We start from the raw sequence: 25864 nt of genomic DNA, 5'->3' as shown, positions 1-25864 counted from the left end.
TGTAATAATTTTTTGTAATAATTCTACTTAGCAAGCTGGTAGATTAGAACTGCATTTTTTTTCTTTGTAAAATACCTAGCATCCTGAGACACCTTGACATAAAATTAGTAGGGCTAGGGTTCCTTCAAGTGTTCTGAATGGGATATTTTGAATGAAAAGGACTTTAGGTGCTCATGCTTAATGTGCAGACAAACTTATGAAATAAAATGGGCTCTGCACTTAGTGTATGTCTGTAATGTCATGTAGAGAAGATACCCTTTCTCCCTGAGTAGATTGCCCCAACAAATGTTTCCTGCTATTGGAAACATACTGCTCTAGTACTTAGGCCAGCATATTAAGAGCTGGTCTGCACAACATTGCATTATGCAGTACAGACCGTCATAGGGTCTTCATTAATTGAATTAATATGAGGCACACATGCCTCTTCTAGGGACACAAATAAAAAATGTGATTCTGGCTGTTCAGTTCCTCAGGGCTGTGAGATATCAAGCTTGGGAAGGGGCTTGCTACAGTTGTCAGGTGATACAGTTTACTTAGTCTAGGAACTAATTTCCAAAGTGCTGAGCAACTTCAGATGCTCTACTGTAAAGAGGGGCAGATTTTTAAGGTGAATCAAGTAACATCTGAAGATTCTCACCATCTTCAGTTGCACCTCTGGATACTTGAGTACCTTTTAAAAAGTAAGCCTGGAGTGCCTACTGTCAATCACTGGCAACATGAAGGGCTGACTCCTTATATAAGTTGATGTCATTGCTGAAAGGCATAATACAGTCATCCTGCTTGGAGTAATACAAAACATTTCCAGATTCAGTGGAGGATGAAATTTTGAGTGGCTGTTGCACTAATTCTGTTTCTATTATTTACAGGTCTGCAAACTTCTGCCATCTTGTATGAATGTGTTGTTTGCTTGTACTCCTTGAGCTTTATCTATCTTTACCCTGCTTTAAAATCACTGGAGCTGTCCCAAATGTGCCTCTCATGTACAGCAGCTACCTAGCCTCTGATTGTCTCTTCTCTTCTACTTGCTGGGTCCAAGCATTCTGTGTTGTTCTTCTGAATCTCTCATGGTGAAGTGCCCACTGTCTGGCACCATGGGTCCTGTGACAAAAAGGGAGGTTGTAAGGCTGCCTGGCCAGTGCATGAATTACAAGGCTTGCTGTGGAAAAGTGTGAGGTGAAGTGAAGGTGAGGCTAAGTGAACCTTGCATACCGTGTAGAAGACTAGACACGTCTGCATTTACTCATTACGGGATGTTGCTGTCTTGTTCTCTTCTACATTTTAATATTGCATTTATTTTTAAAATGGGCAATGTTTTGGTGAAAGGTGTTGCAGGCACTTATATTGGCAGTGTAGGCTAAATTCATTCAAGCTTTAGCAACTCTTTTGACTGGTGGTGGAACATGACACCTTTTGCTTTAAGAATATTGCTTTAAATCCATTTTCATGGTCAATAGTCAATGGAATTCATCAGTGCCTCAACCTCTCTCAGTGGTTTGTGTAAAATAAGCTGGAAGCACAACCTGAGTTCTAACCACACATATTTCCACATCACAAAGAATATGTTTGGAAATGATGACTGCTAGAGTAAAAAAGCAGGAGGCTGCACTTGGGGTGCAGTAGAACCAAGATTAGGCAAGGGAAAGTGAAAGCATGAACCTCAGGCTTTGAATCCCCCCAATCTGGATTTCAAGATCCAGAAAGGGGACAACATAGGAATAAAAGTGTATATTGGATCCATATTAGTGGCATGATTTCAAACACCTAGGAGAAATAAAAGAATCACATATAAGAGTAACAGTTAAAGCTGGAAAGTGTCCATCTGAAATTAGAGAAGTTTAGGGCATCCATATGTAGTCATTCAGGAGTAAACAAAGCATTAGGAAATTATTATATAAGGATCACGCATGGTCTGCCATCAGTACATACTCCTAAATAGAGAGGTTTAGCCCTGGTCCCATGTGAAAGGCTGAACTTCTATTTATTTGACAGAGTCTAGGTTTCACTCTAAAATCTGAATTTGTGAAGTGTTTTAACTTAGAGGCATTTGTGATTCACAGGTAGGTTGGAGCCTCTTCCAGAGCTTTGTGGCCTATGCCCCTTTTTACCTTTTGTTCTTTATGATCTTCTTTTGCAGTGGGAGGCATTTACACTGTGATCCAGACAAAAGCCAAAATTACAGCAGACGAATGGGGTGAAAACTATTTCCTGATTGGCCCCTATTTTGAGCACAACGTGAAGACTCAGGTGGAAGCCTGTGAGTCTCCAAACCCCGCACTTAAGAAGGCGATGGACACCATAAAAGGCCAAGGGTGTCAGGTAAATTAGATGTGCTACTGCTTCCTAAAGCAACTAAGCTGACTCTGAGGAGATTACAGTTTTTGTTAATGCTCTTGCTGTTTCACTTGACACAGCAGTCCTGGTCAAAGTCACAATGGGAAAGGCTCAGAATCCACTGTTAGAGCAGCAAAGTCAATTCATTAAAGGTTATTTTTGAGGAAGAACCAGTTTATCCAATTACAGGTTTTAACAGTCATTTGTCTACAAGTCTACTTAATTGGATTAACGACTTATTTCTCTAGTCTCTAAATACAGTGAGATTTTAGTAGACATAACATGACCTTACTTTGACTGAACTCATATATTACATTTGGCATTCTTGTGCTGTTGAATAAACTTGGACAGAGAAAAGCATTTCACTGTATCACAGTTTTTCTCATGTAGCACTATACTGAGTTGAAAGCCAGAAAGGGACAAATCACAAGTGGACGTTAAAAAAAAGTATTTAGCTGACAAAGAATCTGCTTCTCCAGATCAAAACAACTAGTTGTCCATTCCCTAGGAAGAGAGGTTAAGGTGTTGCACAGGGAGTGAGTTAATCTGTGTTTCCGACACAGTTTTTAACCAAATGTTTTCTGTGTGATCTCAGTCGATGTGTGTGACCTCATAGCCTGTCTATGACTTGGTTTCTCCAACCACAAACTAGGGAAAAGAAGGGCATAAAAATGCTTCTTCCCATAAAGGTGATCTGCTGCAGGGAATAGAATCTGTGGTGTGGATAGACAAGCTGCTAAATTGCAAACAGTTATAGCCTTGAGGACAACTGATTACCTGAAAAGTGGTGAAAGATGATAAAGCCAAATATGACCTCCTTTCTTGAAAATCATTGTCAGAAATGTAGAACTCACCTTAACTCTGGTTCAACATTGAGTCTTCAGGTACGTTAGCTGGAAGGAGAAAAAGTTGTCTGCAGGTGTTCAGAACAGACGTGAAAAGCATCGAGAGGTAACAGCCATGAAGCATTCTTACAGGACTGAATTGCTGAGGGGAATGACACACTTTAATGTAGGAATTAATAAACTTCTCACACTGCCAGCAGCTGTGGCACTGGTGATGTTTATCACCCTTTGCAATGGCAGTTCCTGGGAGGTAATGCCCTATTGTGTATTATTTAGAAGTGTATTGCCAGGTATACATGTGCAACAGCTTGGGAAAGTGTCTATTGGGACAATAACATTATGTGATTCTTAGCATTGTTCAGGCTGAAGTTCAAACTAAAAAGTCTAATCTAACTGCCCTTTCTTATTTCTGCTTAGATTTTCATAAGTGATTGATCAAGGTTTTTATGTTGCTTCTGCTGCTTACAGAGACCTGTCTCTGCAAGCTATAGAACACTCCTTTGTTTGGAAAATATCTAAAGACTTGTGGAGCAGATGAATTGCAATTCTATATATACTTTATGTTGTTCCAGCAATACCTTCAGTTTAACCAGCCAATCCTGCCAGCCTCACATGCACATAGTGCTGCTGGTGTACTCATTTATAGCAGCAAATCTGTTCCAGGTACATCAAGAATAGTTTTGATCTGTAATAATGACGCTCTAGTTTCTAGAAGCTGTGCTTGGATCCGATTAACATTTATGTCTGGATTTTAATCATGTGTCACAATGGATCTCTCCAGGAGTCCTAGGAATGCTTCCAAACTCCTCAGGTCAGGTGTAGTCCTTGGCCACAATCTAACTCCATATTTACACCCTTTATTCTTTGTGTGAACAGATCTAATAGTCTTTTTCTCATTGTTTTCAAGACCTAACCTCTATCCAGCTTGTTCTAGTGTCAGTGCTGGGTTGAACTCTTGAGAACCAAGGGGTAGGTGAATGAAAAGAGACTGAATAGTGGCATAAAAGATTCATTCCTATGAGGTAAAAAGCATAAATGCACTGGCCTCCCTATAGTACCTCATTCTCCCTGGTTGACCAGCCTCTGCTGCTATAGCCATTTTGTTTAGTGGAATTAATGTGAAATAATTTGACTGTACAGACTGGTACAATCTGTAGTGCTGGCCCAGTTGTGTTGTCTATGACAGTTCAGTCTACTGTGCTTGGGCAGGTGTAAATATTGCTAAGCAGCACTATTTTATCAGTGTAGTTCTAAATACTCTTAGAGGTGTTTAATGGCACTGATGCAGTTAAAGTAGGACAGCTGTATTTTGTAGGCTGATGCGGTTTTAGGTATTATTACTCATCCCGATTGATCCTCCCACTCTGCCAAAGGACATCAACTATGCTGCATGGGCAGGATAAGGAAATGTGGTGATAGGTACAGATCCCAAGCTTCTGTCCTACAATAGCCATCACTGGTAATCTCACATAAATGGCAAAGAACTGGTGACAAATCTGTTTTGAGAGAAAATAATAATAATTTTGAAATAAGAACAAAAATAGCATAGATATCTCAATAAGAACATAAGATAAGTCTTCAACCAAGTATAGTCTTCCTAAACTTTTTCCATAAAAAATTTAACATTGCAATGAAAATATAGGATAAAAGTCTTAAAAAATGTTCTTAAAGATTGTAGCTTCCTTTTACCCCCAACCTTTGGTCCATTATTACTCCATTTATTTTGCAAGCAAACCACAAATCCTGGGTATATGGGACTGTTCATATATTTCCAAATAGTTATATAACCCTTATGTATATAATATAAAAAATGTAAATATTTAAGTAAATTTGGAAGACTTGATGGATGAAAGTAGTGGCAGAAATTGTCCTCAATGTTCACTTTGTAACATTTTCTGGTAATATCCTTGCCTCTTTTCCATAGGTATTTTTTGGAAGATGGCTGATAGAAGGCACCCCATATGTCTTATTGTTTGATATAGGATCAGCAGCCTGGAATCTGGACAGATGGAAAGGCGAATTTTGGGATGTTAGCAACATAGGGATCCCTTTTCATGACCGAGAAGCCAACGATGCTGTGATTTTTGGATCACTAACAGCCTGGTTTTTAAAAGAGGTACAGTTTTCAAATTCAGAGGTTTTAAAACCTCAGTTTTGACAGCACTGGCTTTGCACTGCACATCAGCTTTGGGATGTGGCTGCTATTCTCCATACAGCTTGAAACCTATGACTTTAAGAAAGTTGCTACTTATTCTAGATCAAATTTGTATTTATAACTGAGATCTTAAGCGGTTGGTTAACAATATGTTTCTATGAGGTGCTCTGTGCGCAATGTGATGCGTCTTTACTGTCACTTCTTAACTCCCTTATTTGACACTGCATTCTCTTACAGGTAGGATCTCAAACTACCTTTTTCTGTCCTGTCTAGTCAGGGAGTCACACTCACAAACTGTCCCTGAAGCCAGTGAGCATTGTGTATTTTAGCTGTTAGATATTACCTTGCACAGGGAATATAGACAGACAGCAGAAAATGATGACAGCATTGTGACTTCACATATTACTCTACCACAGCCTACTTGAGGGGAGAAAACTTTGTTAATCTGGAGAATCATCAGTCCATTAGAGGGGCCTATGATTTTCTTAGCCAAATGACATTTTCAACAGCAGAAAAGCAGATTGAAAAAATGAGGAACGTCTGTGCTTACCAGAGCTCTCCAGCACACTAGAAAGGATGCTGTTCTGAGGCACTAATGCAGCCTGTGCTTCTCCTTGGGCTAAGGATTAGGGCTGGTTGGAGTTAAGACACATGGCCAGTTAAAACGCTGTTCTACTTAGTCATATGAAAGAAAGAAAGCCTACAGAAGAAGGCATGAAAGAAGTTTCTGAGACTGGGGTGATGAGCAGGATTATGTGCGTTTCATCTGTTTTCCTTCTAATTATTTTCAGCTTTCCTGTCAGTTTGATGACAAGCCCAACATAATTGCCCACTTTCATGAATGGCAAGCAGGAGTGGGTTTAATCCTCTCTCGATCTCAGAAACTTCCTGTTGCCACAATTTTCACTACTCATGCCACTCTTCTTGGAAGATATCTATGTGCAGCCAGTATAGATTTCTACAACAATCTTGACCAGGTAAGAGATTTTTTTTCTCATTCCCTCTGCTTTCAGCTAATCAACCCCTGGCACCTTTTTCTGTTTACTGTGCTACACCACATATTGTATGTTCTGTCTTGTGTCATCATTTGTGATTGTCCCACTGCAGTGGTAGCTTGTCAGTTCCAGAGCACAGGAAATGGTATTAACCATTTACTGACACCTCAGGCCATGAGGTTTCTAGGTCTGAGTGCCTTTGTCTCTGTGACTGATTCTAAACTCAGTGGAGTCAAGAGTGTTTACACTACCTTCAGTGAACTTTGAGTTACCAGATTTTACATGGCAAAGAACTGCAACTCATTCAGCTTCTAGTCAAGTCAGTGGTTTAGTCCAATCCACTAACTTACAGAATAATGATGCAGCACTACAGGGTTTGCCAGCTGAGATTCTTCACCTTCTTTTCAATGGTATGAGAGATTTCAAAAGCAAGGGGAGAGTAGTTACGTGCCCAGTCATCACCGCAAGTCTAGTGCCTTTGCAAATCTTCCTTTCATGTTCAGAAAAGATAATTAACTCAGAGCAATGGATGCTACTGTTTGTGACTTACTATAGCAGAATGAGTAAGCAGAGTATGTAAAAGCCATTCAGCTGTAGTCATCGTCTGACACTTCAGGTGCAGCCTCACAGTACTCTTTCTTAGTGAAAGACTGTAGGAAAAAATAGACAGTAGCCCTTCCCTTGCTAAAATTACCCTAGGATTCTATTAAAGGGTTGTTTTTTCCCCAACCTACCTCTTAAATCTTTGTAAGTCATAAGAAGTCCCTCTGTTTTCAAGCTTTTCAGACTAGACCTCATTTGTTAATGAGAAACATAGGAGGTATTTTCCGAGATTAAAATACCCACATCTGCTTCTTGGAATTTTTGTAAACTGTCTAGTAGTTTTGGTTTTTGCTAGTCTCTTTGCCCTCAAATCATAGCACAAACCAACATTTCAAGAACCCAAATGTCTTTAGTACTGCTCTCAGCAGAGGTACACTGCATGATCTTGGATTTTCTAATGTGGTTATAGATGGAGTGAGTTCAAGAGATTTTTGCATTCCAGCATTTATTGAGGGTAGAGGTAGCTAAAAGGTTGGACTGAGTTCAAGAGTTTTTTGCATTCCAGAATTTATTGAGGGTAGAGGTAGCTAAAAGGTTAAAACAACTGCCCCATTCACTATCTCAATGCAATTCCTTCACTAAAGTCAACGAAGATGACTCAGCTGGCAATGTGTTTGATGTTTGTTCCATAGTGTGTCAAGCTTGTGTGTCTTCCAAAGGCAAGGCCCATGCAGTAGTGTGCTACTGTCCTCATTCAGAAGCACAGAATAGATTACTGTTCCCTCATAGTCCAAGGAAACAGTCATTCGCCTTCCTACTTTTTTCTTTTCTTTTTTTTCTTTACTAAAGGCAACTACTGAATCTACTGAACATGCTAAGGATAAAGGACTGGCTCTACTCATTTACTGATATGCACACAGGGCTGCAGCATGGTAGTTTAGAGGGAATTCTCTCTACCCAATCTGAGGTAGCTAACATAGGTGCCTCCTCAGCTCCCTGTATCATCAACCAAGTTACACTGGCTCTTCCAGAGTCAGTGTAATGCAAGGATCTTCCAATTACCATCTGAAAGATCTGTCTCCTTACATCACCTAGGAAAACTAGTATCCTAAAATAGATATCTTAACTAGATGCATTAATGAGGCAGCATGAATAACCCAGTGATGCTGTCAGACCCAAGTTTCAGTAGTCTAGACATTCCTACCCCCTCATATTCACCCAATCTGCATATGTGAAACCTAGTTTTAAGTTGCATTAAATTATTTTCTTCTCTGGAGAGAACTAAAATGAAAGAACATGCAGTTTCAACATTAATGCTTGAGAAAGTGGGGAATTTTCAGCAGTAACTTTATTAATTGATCTTTGCAGTCTTGCACATAAATTGTAAATAAAGAAGCCGTAATTAAAAACATGCATTTTAAAATAAGTAATTAGAGTAAAAAATAGAGAATGCCAATAGTTTTACAGACTGGTGTTAAAAATACTATGTCAGAGATTTTCCTTACTTTTGTAATGGAAATTCTAAGTTTTTTTGTTTTGTTTTGTATTCTGGTTAATTTGGTGAGCTATAAATAGGCTGGCCAAAATAGTCTGCCTTTCTCAAAAGCAATGTTTTTTTTACTGCATGATAACCTGGGGTCCTCACCCTTGCCCGTGTACTCAAAAGAAAGTCATGATCTTCATCTGAACAGACTTACAGATTTCACTGTATTTATATGCTAGTCACAGTATTCATATTGTTTGTGCTACTCGCACATGACATGGCCAATTTTATTTGATAAAGTATTGTCCATCCCACAGCAAAGCTTTAGGAATCTCTTCGGTAACTATCACCTACGTGATAAATATAGAAATATATATTCAACTTTTATTCTAAGAATACATTGAATGAAACATATGTATCTGTTTAAAGTATTATTATAATGCTGTGAATATAATTTAAGGGAGGAGACTTATAGATTTCTACACTGTAATCCTTTATGCCTTCTGTGTAAAGATTGCCATTTAAAGGTACTAATACAGGAAATGATGCCAAGCTGTTACACTACTGTTTCACATGCTTGCAAGGTAATAAATCTCTTCCTGACAAAGTTAACATTTACTAAGAGATCAGCTGTCTTAATGAAGGCTCCTTTGGCTGTAAAAAGGTCAGCCTGGCCCAAAAGCCAGTTGAGAAACATAAGGGGTTGATCTAGAGTACAGTCATTAAATGATACAGATAGGCAAGACTTCAGAGGATATTCTTGTTGCTGTCTTCTAGTAGTAAACTACTAAGGTCAAACAAGTGATAATTCCAGTGATAAAGATTCTCCAGGTCTTCCTAATGTTTAAGCATAATAGCTAGTTTTCCTGTTTCAGGACAATTGCATAACTTTCCTTTAGAGCATGATAATAAATGAATTTAAGCTCTCACTTCTGATTAGAATTTCATGGTTAGTACATATCTTCCACCAGTTTTACGTGCAGCAGCTGAGATGTGTGGGAAAGATGCAACTCTGGTATATGCTGTGCCAGAGATCACAGGAAAATGATTGTAGTGCAAGAGGAAAGTGAATGGTCTAGTAGTGCCTGGAGACAGACAGGCATACACAGCTTCTACAGAGAAGAGAGGAAACCTCATGTTCCCTTTTCTAGTCCCCCTTTTCTAGTCCCCAACACAGTCCAAAGAAAGCTGTGTTTGAATGCCTGCTAGAGAGAGCTTTGCTCAGGTCTCTGAGACCAAGTGCTTTTCTGCAATGTTGAAGTCCTTCACAGTCCTTTCTCTCTGTCTTTTCATAGTGTCCCAGGTGCTGTGTGTGAGCAGTACGTTCTTCTTCCTTACGCCACTCTCTTCTGTTGGCTCTGATAATGTAAAACATTCTCCATTTGTCCTCCACTGTCTATTGCCCTGCCCTCTCTGTACACACACATGCGCACACACACTGCAGCACCCTCTCACCTCAGTTTTACACCACTCCTGTCAATAAGCAGGACCAGAAGATACAAGCTGCATTGAAAAGGCTCTTTCAAAAATATGAAGGATTACAGAGATTTTTTTGTTTCTTTCCTGAGAAGCAGTGAGAAGCTCTCACTTCCTGAGAAAAGTAAGAGCTTGTATCTGAATTCCACTGTGGAAAATACCACTTTGATTCACCTTACTAACAAATATCAGTATGTGCCAACTGACACAAATATCAAATGTATTCTCTAAGCCATTGAAGTCAGTAGCTTTAGACCAGGGATGACTTTGGCCCAAGTGCCATGCTCTTTGGAATGAATATCAGCATCAAGGATCATGCAAAGGGCTGTGCAGTGCAGGCTGACTGACATTTTATTGAGCACACCTGTGAACAAAGAAGAGCTCAAGTCACCATTCCCCACCAGATGATAGAACTGGAAGGGAGAGCTCCATGTGGTGTTCTGTTAGCCCTCAAATGCTGGATCCACAAAAACTCGCCATTCAGTCTATCCTAGTCCTTTGGGGAAAAATTAAGAACTAATTATTGAAGGGTGATGAAGGGTTACACTGTGAGGCATGATTCATTACAGACTCCTGAAACCTCTTAGAGGCTTAAACTGTAGGCCACCAGAACTGAAGAGATGACTCTCTATTTCATGAACTGTTGTCAGTCTGTGAGTTGTAGCAAGCCATTTTCAGGATTTGGGAGCACGAGAGGGGATTTAACAATCAGTTCATATATGAGTAGCACCAACATTATGGAACTGATGTTGTGGATAGTGACCAGATCTAAGTGGTGGGAAGGAGAGAGGAGGCTGTGTAGCCTCAATGCTGTCATGTGTCTCAGAAGTGTACTCCCCAATGGCCAGAATAAATGGGGGACTGAAAACCTCTTCAGCTTGGTAAATTGGAGCTGTAGATTGCTGGAAGCTAGGAGAATACACTAGGGATGTAACACAATAACATTGTCTGGTTCTGGGCCTCTTCCTGAGTCATCTGCTATTTGCCTCAATCAGAGACAGGATTCTGGTTCTCATACAGTATTACCATATGAGAATATACAGTTCTTATATGCTTACAGACTTACTTAACTCCACTGGACTGGGGGGAGCTCAGCTGCTCCTGCTCCGCTGCAAAAATGAGGGATAAACCCTTAACAGCGTACACAGGAGCACAGTGTATACCAGGAGTAACACTGCTGTGTCCTCAGCAGCATGTAACAGCAACAGATAGGCTGTCTGACCTAAGGATCCCTGAGGTAACAACCATGTAACAGCTTCTCTGTGTACATTTTATTTGTTTACTTGATTCACATTTAAATCACACTGATGCTGGACGGAGGAAGGCAGGGAAAGCAAAAAGAACAAAACAGAAAGTGACTTGAACTGTAACTACTAGTGTTTGATATTTCTATTTACTTTTAAGCATCTGAAGAACTCTGGGTAAAGGCTGAGTCAGGGACTGCTAACGCTGCCTATAGGTTACTGGCTTGAATTCTTACAAAGTCAACATTTTCTGATTTCAGTAATAAGCAGGGCATGTTCTGAGCTTAATTCCCAGCAGAGATATTATCATAAGTTTAACTATGCTTAAGAAGTTTTGCAGGTCTAAATAGTCCAACTAGCAATGCACTCTTTCCCAGTGTCTCCCAGTCCAGTGTAGCTTTCACTTCACAAAACTAAAGTTTTGTTTGTTGCTAGGAAAACTGAACCAAAATAGCTAATCTAGGAGGTAGGAAGTTCTGTGGATAAGTTCTGACTCTTTGGAGCCTTTTTCTCTTCAGCAGCAACTGACTTCTCAGAGTCTTTTCGGACCGAGGATCAAGAATGTTAATCTTTCATAGTGGTCCCATCTGTTTATTGGGGTTGGCTTTTTGTTTTACTGGTCTTATTTCACCCTCCTAGGGTTTCAAATAGACCAATACCTTTCATAAATTGACTGAGAGACACTAGCTCCAGGTTAATTCCTGGGTGAGTAGGTGACTACATCAGGAATAGTTTTTTGGGCAAATGGTCTAACCTGAAATTTTGTCTTAGAAGTGATCATCTGAAAATGGTTCCAGGAGCACTGGTCAGGTAAAGTGGAGAAGTTTGGGGGTTTCGGTCTCTGATGTTTCTTATTAAAAGAATCACATCGAGTTATAAAGTAAAAAGTGCTCTAAGGAGAAGAAAAAAAAAGTTTAGTCTCATTCTTCGTAGCTTTTTATCTTATATAAGGATGCCCTGCCAGTGTGTAACATTTCTATTCAGACCTAGCAGCTTTTTACATTCAGATCACACAAGTAGAACTGAAGATATAGTTTGCAAAATAGTGGATAATTCTGCATTAAGAGATCTAACAGGAAAAGCACTAAAATCACAGATGAAATGAACAGTCAGGAGTTTTATGCTGGCAATTAGGAGCGCAAGCTCTTATTCCTTTTAGTACAGCACTGTCACTGAGCTCACTGTTATGCAAAGTTGATCTGCTTTATTAGTAGAACAGCTAATGGAAATCTGACTTAAGTCAGGAAGTGTAAAATTCATTCTTATTTGGCACATGAGCCAAAGCACAAGATTTGGCACAAGAATTAAAGTTCTAATTGCACAAGATAACAATTGGTGGGAGTTAAATCTGATGTAAGCTGGATTTTGAAAGGAGGAGGAATTCTTAAATGCTTCAGACAATAGGAGCTCAATGTGATTACGCTCGAAGTGAAGATCTTTGTTTCACCTCTCAATAGATAAGAAATTTGAATTTCGGACCTACTCCTGACTGTTCCTGCCTCCACTGTAGAATCATTTTATGAACTTCAGTAGGTCATGGATTTTGAAGACCAGAAAATATCATTTCACTCTTTGCCTAAAATCCTCAGCTAACAAATTCTTCATCAAACCTAAACCATGAGATAACAACTAATTTTAAAAATGTCATCCACTCTTGCAGCAAGGTTCAAGTGATGAAGGGAGTCTACATTACCTATGCAAAGTTGTCACAAAGTTGTTCGTTATCAAAGCTATGTAATTTATTTCCAATCTGAATTTGTCTTGGTTTACCTTCCATTGGCTTTCCTCATACTTTTTTGGCTCTATGAAAGCATAGTCCTGTGTCAGAATCTGGAAGTTGTATGTAGACAAATAAGTTACCTGTCTCTCAGGCAAGTTTTTACGTAACTAGTGCATTTTTTCATCCTTTTCTGCACTCAAATCATTCTTCTTGTGCATTTCTAAACCCTTTGCAGTTTGTCTTTTCAGTTTGAAATGTGAAAGTCTGAACTGAATTTATTATCTCAGTTATTGTTTCACTGTTTCCAAGAGAAACATAATACCACTTCCCCATAACTGCTTGGCCCTCTCTTCTTTTTACATTCAAGGATTGCATTAACTCTCTTAACTGGAATGTCATTCTTGGAGTTTCAGTGATTACCTACTGTGCCAACTGTTACCTAACATGCCAACTGTTAAGTCATGAATGAAGTGGTATGTTCATCACATGGATCCATAGAAAGGAGAGAAATTAGTTCAGTCTTTTTCTCAGGATTGCATTACACCAAACAGAAGTTTTTGTCAAAAATATTATGTCTGTGGAACCTCTTCCTGTTTTGCTGTGAAATTAGCGTGGCTTTATAGGGGAAGCATTTTCCCCTCTAATCCTTGCCATTATCTGTATTTAGTCTGCTCAGTTACTAAAAGTCAGAATGGGAGGGAACCCTCACTAAGAGCAATGGAATATTTACACATGTACAGTGAAATGGATATTGAAGAGGTTGGCCCTTAAAAGCTACAGAGGGAAAAAACACAGAATCCAACTTAGATCTGTTTTTCTTTCAATATAACTTTTGTTTGTGGCTTTGCTAGTGTTCCTATTTGCCGATATACAGAAAACAAACAAAAATAAGCATGAGGCACTTCAGAGATATTTTACTTTGCTGTCTCTGAACATGAAAGCTGTGGAGTACAGTTTACAGATGCCTGAGCCTGGGCTGACAAGCTGGTGCATCCAGACAGCAGAACATATTGCTGAGCAGAAACATTGGTTTGCGGTTGAAAAGAAGACTAACTGCACTGGTGTTCTCCTTTGTTTCAGTGTGTTAGCTTATAAGTTCAGTACAGAACCATGCCCCATGTTGCCTCTATAGTTCTAGAGCTCATGCTGTCACAGTAAGCTCAGCTGTCTGCGCACTACTCCTTGTGTGGCATAAATTTGTCTTCTGCATTGTTGTACAGTCTCATCAGTTAAGTTCCATTCAACTTCTCTAAGACTATTATTTTCTGAAGTCACTCATCTAGCCCTCTTAGAGATACACAATGCAATTCCTTGCCCCACCTTATAAGTGAGATCAAAGGACAAGATCTTGCTATATTAATTGGTGACTGAAACTGCAGGAGAAGGAGAATGGATGAAATGTGAGAACTATGTGACATCAGTTTCTACTTGCTAATAGATTTGTGTACCTTTGAAAAATGGGCCAAAAGTCATACCAGCATCTCCATAATAAAATCTTTCCAACTTCCAGAAGATGAAGAATTGAATAGCAATGGGGAAAGAGAGTATGAGCAAATATTAGTTGTTTTCATGCACTCGAAGAAATAAAAGGTAGCAAGAAATAAGCCACAGTACTTTGGATAAACCTTTTACAAACCTTTCTCCCAGAAGCGTTTGAGGGAGTGTTTATCTACAGGTAGCCAACATATCCCAAACTTAGTTTTGTAAAAAATCCATTCTTGATGGAGAAAAAATATCTTTCAAAGTTTGGCCACCTATTAGTTTGTTTTTTTTCCCCAGTATTTTGAATATAAAAAACACATTTGAAAAAATTATTGCGTAGTTTTGACTGCTCAGTGGTAATTCATCCTATTTGTGTGTTTGCCCAGCATGCTGTAAGGAACTGCCCCATTTCACATCTTCGGTATACAGAATGGTTGAACAATCATAATGATTTTGGATTTTACTGTTCAGAGTGCAGCCTCCTACCTTATTTACTGCATGAAATTAAGATTTCTGCTCTGAATACCAAATCTCTTATTTTCTTAAGAGCCATTTTACTGCGGCAATCATAGGGGTATCTCAATGCTCCAGAAACATTAATTACAGTTTACCACACCCATATGAGGGGAGGTAACTACATTGTCCACATTTTTTAGGGGAGCTTTTAATGGCTTTTAGTGGAGTTGACAGTATCTAGTACTTTAAAACCTCAGAGTTTTGGGCTAGGGTAAGCCAACCATCATGCTGGAGCCCTGTGGCACTCTCAGGAGTCAAATTAATTCAGCTTTAGTTTTCTCTTCCCTCTACCCTCCTACCTTGTGCTTTTCCTACCATTCAACTTCTGCAACAAGTGAGGTGTATGTTCTGGAGGAAAGATCTTCTTTTGTGACATGGCCGTATTTCATGCACTAAAATGCTCATGGGGATTGTGGAAAATGTGATATATGATGATACAATTGCAAAACAGTATAGCATGTTATGTCGTAAAGTATATTTCCTAGCTTCCTAAAAATCACATTGACAAGCTTAGAAATTCTGACATATGATCACCAATATCAGAAGAGGTCACATTGGGTCAGGCACCTTAGTCTACAACACAGTCCTCCACCACTGGAATTAATGAAATAACAGATAGCAATGGGAAGTAGCCATCCTGTTTGTTGGCCTCTTCCTCTTGTGCTTGTCTCTGCAAGCCTCCCCTGCCAAGCTCCTCCTCCCAGGTTTGCACCTTGTTTCAGTTTGTGCTCTCTCCTTTGCTCGTTTCATCTATATTTGAGTTACGCGTACATGGCAATAATTGCAGTTCTGAGAACGCAGGAAAGAGTTTCCATGTTTTTAATTTTATTGTTTAACACCGTATGTCTAGACTGGAAGAGTTATTACAGAGCAAGTCTTACTTCACTGTTAGCAGACTCTTCAGAGAATGCAGATAATGAACTTCATCATTTCTCTGGAACTTTTCAGCTGAGATTTTTCAAGGCTACTTTTTTGATCACATTAGGATGGTATTTTCAACAGATGTAGTGGAAGTCCCTTTCCTACCAGCTACGTAGCACCACTGCAAAATTAGAGTGCTCTGTGGCTAAAAGCACTGAAGTTTTTTCAGCAAAACAGTTGTAAAATGTCAATAGCTACATCTTTATTTATACCTATCTACATAGAAAAATAAAAAATGATTTTCTTAAATCTTGTTCTCTGAAGTCATTCACATTTGGTGAAATTTCTCAAAACATGTTTTATACCAATCTTAAACATGTGCTTAGCATGAAAAGCTGTAATATAAATAAATACCTTTACTTTTGACTCAGTTCTAAAGTACTGAAAGCAAGGACTAGCCATGACGAAGATCAAACAGTCCTAAGTATAGCTAGTGCTGTCTTCTCCATTTATAATAATGGTTAAATCCATTATGGCCCGTAAAGGTAAGGAGTCAAATGCAGTCAAAATCGTCCTGTGCACCTAGCATTAGGTGGTGATAATGACAGAGCTCATTACAATAATGATAATGGCAGTTCTGTCATCAGAATTGCACTGGAGATGAAACTCAGATCATGGAAGTTATTTTTAATATTTGATCTCTTCACAAATCTTCACAAATCTATCTAAATGCTTACTTAGAGTATCAAAGCACAAAGTGTGTATTTGCCTGTCCTACTGAGGCACATGTATTCTGTGTCAGTCTTAGGCATGCTAGAATCATGAAAAATCTAGTTAAGGGAGAGTTATTGTAATTCTCTACATAACTCACACGGTCTACTTGGTGCCCATGCTGTTGACCTTGGGAGGGTAACCTTGATATTCCCAGAAGTGAAAGATCATGTAAGACTAAGAATTGCCATTTAATTGTAATCATTGACACCTGATTATCATTATTCTTTTTTAGACTGCATTGTAGTGGATTTGTAGTGGACATCAGTGGTCAACATTTGAACCTTTAGGCATGGGCTTCATAGGCATTGTGCATTTCCCTCCTGTCAGGATAATGTTCCCACTGGACAGCTGTTATGAGTTTTTGTTTCACTCATTTCTTTGTGTGCCCGCAAGTCTGTGCAACAGGGACAGAAAGGATAGCTTTTATTTCCTAAACGGTCTCTTTATTCCCAGTCCTAGAAGAATTTTGCAAATACAAGTCTAACACACAGTTATTTACATGAATCTCAGCATACATGAGTGAAATGCTGCCACTTCTAGCTGCAAGCCAATATTAGCAATGCGTAATAACATTATGACACTAATTGGGATGGATTATAAAGAATGTCCTTTATAATTGCAACCATAGTAGGGAATTTAAGTAGGGAGCTGTAGAAACTGGAGATGGGGAAAAGATGAATCCTTTGCATCTGACTTTGTAGTTAAAACTTGGAGTGGTCCAGACATGAGTTTTGCTCACTTGCTTTTTTTTTTCATTCAACTCAGTAAGAAAAATGACAGCTGCAAGGTTTAAAGGTGAAGTAGAAATATTCTTTTATCTTTATTCTTTATTTATTATCTTTATTATTTACTTTTTATCTTTATTATTTACTTCTTATTTACTTCTTATTTACTTTGGATGTTTTTATCCAAGAGTTTAACTTAGGTCTGTCTCTAGAAATTAACGGAGTTCAAATTTAACCAAAAGGAACAGCAAGTAATAGTGATGGAATTGGTGAAACAGCACTTCTGAGGAATAGAAAATACCACATTTTCCATTTTCTTTGTTTTCCTGTGGATTTGTGACTGAGTCCTTACATCCCACCTCTCCACACCAATAACTCCATTTCTCTCCTGCCTACCTAGTCCTCAGATCCTCTCTTCATCCTCATTCTTTTTGTCCTCTCTCTCTATATATATACCTTCAGTTACTTTCAATTTCCCTGCTCTCCCAAGTTCTCCAAAATGTCCAGGCAGAAAGCAGCACAAAATGTGGCCAGCCAGCAAGCCAAACAGCACAGATCCTTACCTTTCGTGGGATCATTAATCTGGGACTCTGTCCTTTTCTCAGCTGCCTTTTTTCACAGTCATGCAGGAACTTGGAGGCCTGTAGCTAGCGGTGTCCCCCAGGGGTCAGTACTGGGTCCAGTCTTGTTCAACTTCTTCATCAATGACCTGGATGAAGGCACAGAGTGCACCCTCAGCAAGTTTGCTGATGATACAAAACTGGGAGGAGTGGCTGATACACCAGAGGGCTGTGCTGCCATTCAAAGAGACTTGGACAGGCTGGAGAGGTGGGCAGAGAGGAACCTCATGAAGTTCAACAAAGGCAAGTGCAGGGTCCTGCACCTGGGGAGGAATAACCCCATGCACCAGTACAGGTTGGGGGTTGACCTGCTGGAAAGCAGCTCTGCGGAGAAGGACCTGGGAGTGCTGGTGGACACCAAGTTAAGCATGAGGCAGCAATGTGCCCTTGTGGCCAAGAAGGCCAATGGTATCCTGGGGTGCATCAGGAAGAGTGTTGCCAGCAGGTTGAGGGAGGTGATTCTCCCCCTCTACTCAGCCCTGGTGAGGCCACATCTGGAGTACTGTGTCCAGTTCTGGGCTCCCCAGTACAAGAGGGATGTGGCACTACTGGAGCAAGTCCAGCGAAGGGCCACAAAGATGATTAGGGGACTGGAGCATCTCTCTTATGAGGAAAGGCTGAGAGAGCTTGGCCTGTTTAGCTTGGAGAAGAGAAGGCTGAGAGGAGATCTTATCAATGTGTACAAGTATGTGAAGGGAGGGTGTCGAGAGGATGGGACCAGACTCTTTTCAGTGGTGCCGAGTGACAGGACGCGAGGCAATGGGCACAAACTGAAACACAGACACTTCCATCTTAACATGAGGAAAAACTTTTTCACTGTGAGGGTGACAGAGCACTGGAACAGGTTGCCCCGAGAGGTGGTGGAGTCTCCTTCTCTGGAGATATTCAAAACGCGCCTGGATGCAATCCTGTGCAATGTGCTCTAGGTGACCCTGCTTGAGCAGGGGGGTTGGACTAGATGATCTCCAGAGGTCCCTTCCAACCTCAGTGATTCTGTGATTCTGTGATTCTGTAACTGAAACTAATCTTGCTCCTTCAAAGTCTTTGAAGTTTATTCCCTGGGAAAATAAGATTTATAATGAGAGACCTACTTTGTGATAACAAGTTTGAAGTGACATATCATTCAGGTGTCTTTTTTGTTTGTTTTGATGTTCAACAGTTTGACATTGACAAGGAAGCAGGAGAGAGACAGATTTACCATCGTTACTGTATGGAACGGGCATCTGTACATTGTGCCCATGTGTTCACCACAGTCTCACAGATAACAGCTATAGAAGCAGAACACATGCTTAAAAGAAATCCTGGTAAGACCTGAATTATCTTCCTATACTATTTCCTCTCAGAACCTACATTTTCTCTGAGTGAATGAAAATGATAGACAGAGACAAGCACACAGACATGAAGAACGAGGCACATATGCACAGGTATGTTTGGCTACGCTTCAGAAAATAACCAATTTTCAAAAAAAAGGTGCAAAATCACTTGAAACAGATTCTAGTAGCACATATAATCCTGGAGATATCAAGTTCAGCACCATTTAGTGACTGCATTCAGCACCATTTCATGGGAACATTAGTTTGCCTCCATAGATGTTAGACTTTCTTTTCAGAGATACCTACGCTTCAGGAGTCTTGTCTATATAGTAGGGCTCCCAGTGATAACAATGCATTCAGGTCAACTGATGAAAGTTGAAGTTGGAATCTTTGTAATACATTTCGCCAGCTTATATAGAGTCTGAGATTTGTTGCTTTGATAGCAATGAGTGATATATTCTTTTAGAAATGTAGGAAAAAACATTCTCATGTGAAAAGGAATGCTAGATGTGATTTGCTTTCCAGTGCTAATGCTGTTTTTCTTTACTTAGTATTGAAAGATAAGAAGCCGAAAAACAAACTATAAATCAATACAGTTCATTTCTCTGTATCTCTCACAGGTAAGAGTGGCAGTGTGGTTGTGGTCTTGGGACCTAACCATGACAAGTATTTTTCATTAGACCAACTGGTATAGATTGAAAAAATAGTCAATATACTAATGTGCCCAAAAGTATGTCTGGTTTTCCCCATTATATTAGTCTCATAAAAGATGGTATTTATTGACAAACCTTGCCTTGTTCTGTGCATGAGGTTTGAGTAAGGTAATGATCCCAGTTTGATGTGTCATTAAAGTACTGTGTAAATCAGTATAGTGCTTTGTAAAGACAAGCCGTGATACTCCATCTGCAGATATGCATCACAGGGGAAAAACTGCAAAACAATTTTGAGACTATTTAGCAGGTGCATTCACCATCTTAGCTGGTTATTTTAAGTATAACAATACTCAAATGGCTTTGGTGTTTTTTTTGGTTGCCTTATTCTTTATAGTTTTGTTTTAGGTGAATTGGTAATTAAAGGTTTGGGACTGATAACCCTGATAACTGCAGTGCTTCAAGTCACATCATGGTTCATGCATCAGAATAACAGAGAAACTGTCCATTCATTCCTTTGCCTTATTACTGACAGACTATCCATAGGGTGATGAACTTAGAAGATTTTACTTTTTCAATTTAAACATGAAAGCCACATCTTAAAAGTAATTCAGGTGTTTGGTCATCTAATCTGGGATATCTCTGAAATGTCTTGCTTTTATGAGTGCAGAGCACTTGACCTCTGAAAATCAGACTTTTGAAGCTGGTTTATTTGCATGAGGCTTCACCCCACAACAGCTACCCTTGAAAATCATAATTTATGTTTTGGGGATTTTAGGAGACTGAAATGAGTCTTAATTTGGGAGTTGAATTTGGGAGATTAAGTCTGCAAACTGCTCAAAGAAAGAAATTCAGTTGAAGCTGAAGAAAATTCCATGCGCAGAGGTTTACATGCCTGAGCTTTTACTGTTTACTCTTGCAACTTTGAAGAAACCAAGTAAATATATCTAAGTTTTGGCTTAAAAATTATTGACATATATCATGCTTCATGCTGAAAGAGTGAGAAGGAAATTCAATCAGAAATGCTACCCCAAATACTAGAGACAGTTATAAGTGGAAAATATGTCCTGCTGGGTATAAATACTTTAATAGTTTTCTTTGAATATTAGACCATAAGTAAACTGTGTAGGAGTCTATTCTTACATTATTTAGTCTTACTGAAGTTGTGAAATCAACATAGACATTGGCTGTTCAGAAAGGTCAGCAAAACTTCAGTAGGTCGTTAAGCTTCATGTCTGCAAAAGGACATGAGTATTGCAAGAATTTATAAAATTAGCCTTTTGATCCACTTAAAAAATAAGCTTCTAAAAGAGAGTGTGTGTGCAGAATAGGCACAGAACAGCATACACTTTTATTTGCATTTGAATTTATTGAGAGGTAAACCTGATAACAAATGTGTTAACCAAAAACAGTTAAGGAAATGTAGTAAGTAGAGCAGTCTCTGCTGCTTCTTACTAACATTAAAGCCAGATTATAATTTACATTATAAACATCATCACTTGGAAGAGCCCATCTTATAATTCAGTAGACGTGACTGAATAGAGAGTTTTTGCACTGGGACAAAGGACAGTCTGCCATGTTGTTAGATAAGGTGTACAGTCTACATCTAACACAATGACTGCTTGCATTAGGCTGATTCCACATGTTGCTGTTGTGCTTCATGTTTTGATCAATAATTTATAGTAAATCATATTTATCAAAAACTTGCATCTCTAAAGTTCCATCTGTTTTCTCTGAAGTATCATGCAAGGTTCTATTAGTGATCATAAAATATATTCTCATGATTTGAAAACTGCTATTATGGGATTTGTAATTATTTTCATTGAGGTATGAAACATATTTGTCATTGGCAGTAGAGAAGACTTTTAATCAGAATTCCTAGAGACTTAGATATCAGTTAGATCTAGACCAAGACTTTGTATCTGTACATATTTGATCAAACCCATAGAACTAATCTCTGAAAAAACATGAATCAGCCATGAATCTTTGTGATTTATACATAGAAAATATCATCCTGTGGTATTATTATTTATATATTTATATAAATGCCAGTTTCTTTCCTGTAGATACAGAAGTCAAATCATTCTGATTTGATCTACTTGGGGCAATTTTGAAACAAAAATGTCATTCATTCATTAAACAAAGAAACCCAAAACACTGAAAGTGAGAACAAAGCCCTCTTTAATCATTTTTCCCCAGTGCAGGGGAACATTGCATCACAGATTTTCAAAATATTTTGTATGTTGAGCAGATGTAATGAACTGGATGCTTTGGGCCACCACATCCATTCTGAATCTCCAAGGCATAAGTAAGAGTTAGATTCAGCCCCAATTCAGATGAAAGGGTCAATGGAGCTGCTGTTGCATCAAAGAATGTGGGAGCAGGTGATACACTGGCTGCCTCTGATGGGAGAGAGTGTCCAGATGGAAACTGGCCAGAAACACCCAGTCAAGGATTCTTTCATTGTTGGGAAGAGCTCAGCTGGCTTTCAAGTGGTCGCAGTATCAAAGCTATGTCCTGCATCAGCTAATTCTGAACAATTCAGCCACTGCTGAACAAGAAGCAGGTCAGAGAAAGAAGACTTGCTGATAAAGAGAAAGATGGTTGGAAGGCATTTCTGCTTTGCTGACCTGACACTCATATAAGACCACAGCAGGCTTTATTCAGAGCAGCTCCTGTGTAGTCCTATAGTTCTGGGCAGCAGAAGATAAGAACACAAGTGTTTTTGTTAAGCCAACCAATGTTCTCCTTTCTTCTCAGTGGGAGCCAAACCCTCGGAACTTAACCAAGTAAGGATTTGCTACTGAAGACTGGTCTTCAGTTCAAAACATGTTATTTCATGAGAGGTCCATCAAAATTTTGTTATTTCATGGGTGCTAATGAGGGCTGTAATTTTATCTACTGCTATTTAAACTAAAGAGTCTTGAAATGCTTTATAAGGTAAATAAAGAGCACTCACAGATCACTTATCTGGCAGGGAAATACACATACTGCCAAAGTAGACTATAAATTTTAAGGAAGTCAGAGGTGGCCATGGCGTTTGCCAAGAAAATGTCAGCCAAGTATACTGGACAGCATATGGAGAACTGATTGCACTTATTTTAAAAACATCTGCATATGTATTCAGCCAAAGAAGCCATAGATGTTTTAAAGTCTCTGGTAGTCACTCCAGAAATAAGGGATAGTTTTGTAATAGGTGAGATGCTTCATGCTGTGGGTCAGGTAGCCTTGATCAAAAGACCACAATGGCAGTAATGTTCAAGTGCTGTATTGGTGGCAGCCAAAAGAGACTGTGCTCACATCAGTAGCCCTGATGTCAATGGGAGTTAACCATGCGCACTGAGATCAAAGGAGATGCTGTTTTGTCTACATGAACACTGTGTGATACTAGGGAATGATGTCTTATGGAGGATCCTATAGATGACACATAAAACTGAAAAAATGACTACAGTTAGTGGTTGTAGTTACTAGAGAGCTGATGACACTTGCCAGGAGAACAAGTATTATGAAATCAATACCAGTAAATCCTCTGATAATTAACACCTCTTGCTTCTCTAAAGAGTCTTTGTACTTGAATAATCTGTGGTTTGTAAATTGGTATAGCTCTACTGAAGTCATTTTCTAACTGTGAAATATATCTGCTGAGGAACTGCCCCCCCCTTTCATTTCTAGGTATACCTTGCTTTCATGAGCTAGCTCACGAGAAGGAAAATGGCATTCTTTTCATTTACTTTAACTAGATTTAGGCAAGCCATTAAATAGCTGCTACGTTCTACCAGAAGTGGGGAGGGTGGCTGAATTTAAGTGTTGTTTGGAACAAGCTATGTCCGTCCGTACCTCCACCTTAGAAGACACTGGAAATGAACAAATTTTAACTGTGAGATGCTTTGAAATCTGTGAGGAGAGCTGCCATCAAAGTGTAAATAATACTATTCTGTGACTGTCTGTAGGAGAAATCCAACAGATTACTGAAAGGTGGTCCTTTTAAAAATGTTTTGTATATTTTCTCTTTTCCAGTAAATCCTCAGAAGCCTTCTTAGAACAGAGCTCTGTTGTGCCATATAGTGAACAAGTGCATAGTACAAAACACTTTCTGCTCTCAAAAGTATTCCATCTATACTGATAAAGCAGGCAACAGCAATATTAAGAATAAAGAAGTAAAGGGATGTATTGCACAAAAAATGGCTAAATGGAGGTATAACTTCAGTCCAGATAGGACAAAATAGCTTCCAAAGCTTTCTGAAATAGTGTGGAGAAACTCTACTGTTCAGTATGACCTATTCTAATGTCAAAATGATACAAAACCACTTTAATGTTATAGATGGTGGAGGATCTCATGGAATGGCTTTGTGGAGTAGGCCCAAGCAGCTGCTTTAGAACTTCACCCATGTAATTATACATCTACAATCTCCTGGTATTCTCCAGTCATCGTGCTGGCAAAAATCCTTGTGTTAGACAGTGCTGTTCCCTACCCATGACTAGTAAGAATACATTACTTGTTCACATATTTGCAACTGAAAGACACATTAGTTCTTTCCTTAAAGATTTCTCTTACTCTTAAGATGTCTACCTCTGCCTTTTCTCTGCTTTTCCAGATGTTGCCACCCCAAATGGCTTGAACATTAAGAAATTTTCAGCAATGCATGAGTTTCAGAATTTGCATTCCATGTACAAGGCTAGGATCCAAGAGTTCATTCGAGGTCATTTCTATGGGTATGCTTTTACTTTTCAAAAATTAGCAATGGTTGTCCAATACTATTTAAAGCAAGAACCAAAGCAGAAGGACTGTAAAAAATACTTCATGGATAAGGTGTTATCACCTTAGTTACCAGCTTAGTCAAATATCTGTCTGGGATTTCTCAGTCACAAACTAAAGGAATTCTAGAAACCAGCTATGGCTCTGCTTAACAGATTGTGGGATCAGGCAGAAGGCCTTGATTTTTTTCATTATTTACTCAAAACAGAATTTGCCAGGTTAAGATGGTCACCTTAATTTAAAGTAGTGCAGAAAAGCCTTACTTTCATTATTATCATAGGATAATAAATTCCTCCAGAATAGAAAATTGTTGTGCATTTTGTTTGATCACATCTTGAAACACTTAGTACTTATCTATTTGTTTGCTTGGTTTCAGCCACCTTGACTTCAGTCTTGAAAAAACCTTATTTTTCTTCATTGCTGGAAGGTACGAGTTTTCCAACAAAGGAGCTGATATGTTTCTAGAGGCCTTATCAAGATTAAACTTTCTGCTGAGGGTAAGAAAGCTTTTGGAAATGCAGATAACATAGAGCTTATGCACAATTTACCATACTATGGAAGCCACATGCAAGAATTTCCATGCCATACTTTGGTTTGTAGGATAATAATTATGGTATATTTGTAGTTTTCATAAAGCTTTCTCTTTAAATCATCAGATTATATAAAAATGTCAGGTTGTTTAGAAACAAAGTAGTTAGTTAATGGTTAAAGAAAGTAATCCATGGTTACCTCCCTTGGTTTTACAGAAAAATGCTGAAAATATGACTCAAGAATGTACTGTAAAGGTCTAGACAAGAGAAGGCAAATAAAAGTAACCTTTTAATGATGTAATTTAAAACCAGCTTTTTAAGTCAATCACTTAACTCATTAGGACCTGACCATGATCTCCGAAAACTTTGAGTACTATTAGTGCATTGGATGGGAATCTTGCATTTAAAATTCACAGTATGGCAGGAGCCTGATGAATAGGAAGCCATTTGCTCCTTCGGGCTTCTGTTTCCTTAACCAGATGAGTGCAATGTTTCTAGATGCCTTTATGCAGTACTGTAATGAAGATAAGACCTAGGCATTGTCATTACCAGAAAACAGAGCACTCACCCCCTGCAAATGAGGTTGTTGAAAATATCTCCAGGTGTGTCCTGAAGACTGATGCATTTAAAATAAAAAAAATGCTAATCAGTTTTCAGTCAACTAGCAAAGATCAATTGGCTGTTGTCCCAGTCTGTCTCTTTAGTACTCCATCATTTAAATTACATGGAAAATCTGAATAAAAATCTTGATACTATATTGTCAGCAAAAGCTGACAAAGAATTGTGGAGTCTCCTTCTCTGGAGATATTCAAAACCCGCCTGGATGCAATCCTGTGCAATGTGCT

The 25864-nt window shown here is 38.9% G+C and overlaps 1 protein-coding gene across 1 annotated transcript in view; it reads left to right on the top strand.

Moving 5' to 3' along the window:
- Positions 1-25864, top strand: part of GYS2 (glycogen synthase 2) — a 49556-nt gene that overhangs the window by 8149 nt on the left and 15543 nt on the right. The window contains exons 2-7 of the mRNA XM_013947289.2: positions 2135-2316; positions 5101-5292; positions 6123-6308; positions 18930-19074; positions 24329-24446; positions 24866-24986. Of these exons, the coding sequence (XP_013802743.2) occupies positions 2135-2316; positions 5101-5292; positions 6123-6308; positions 18930-19074; positions 24329-24446; positions 24866-24986 (944 nt within the window). The remainder of the gene's footprint in view (positions 1-2134; positions 2317-5100; positions 5293-6122; positions 6309-18929; positions 19075-24328; positions 24447-24865; positions 24987-25864) is intronic.

The sequence above is a fragment of the Apteryx mantelli genome, chromosome 1, assembly GCF_036417845.1.
Source record: "Apteryx mantelli isolate bAptMan1 chromosome 1, bAptMan1.hap1, whole genome shotgun sequence".
Classification (NCBI taxonomy): Eukaryota; Metazoa; Chordata; class Aves; order Apterygiformes; family Apterygidae; genus Apteryx; species Apteryx mantelli.
The sequence above is the reverse complement of the archived record's forward strand: the minus strand, read 5'-3'. Positions and strand labels throughout refer to the sequence as shown.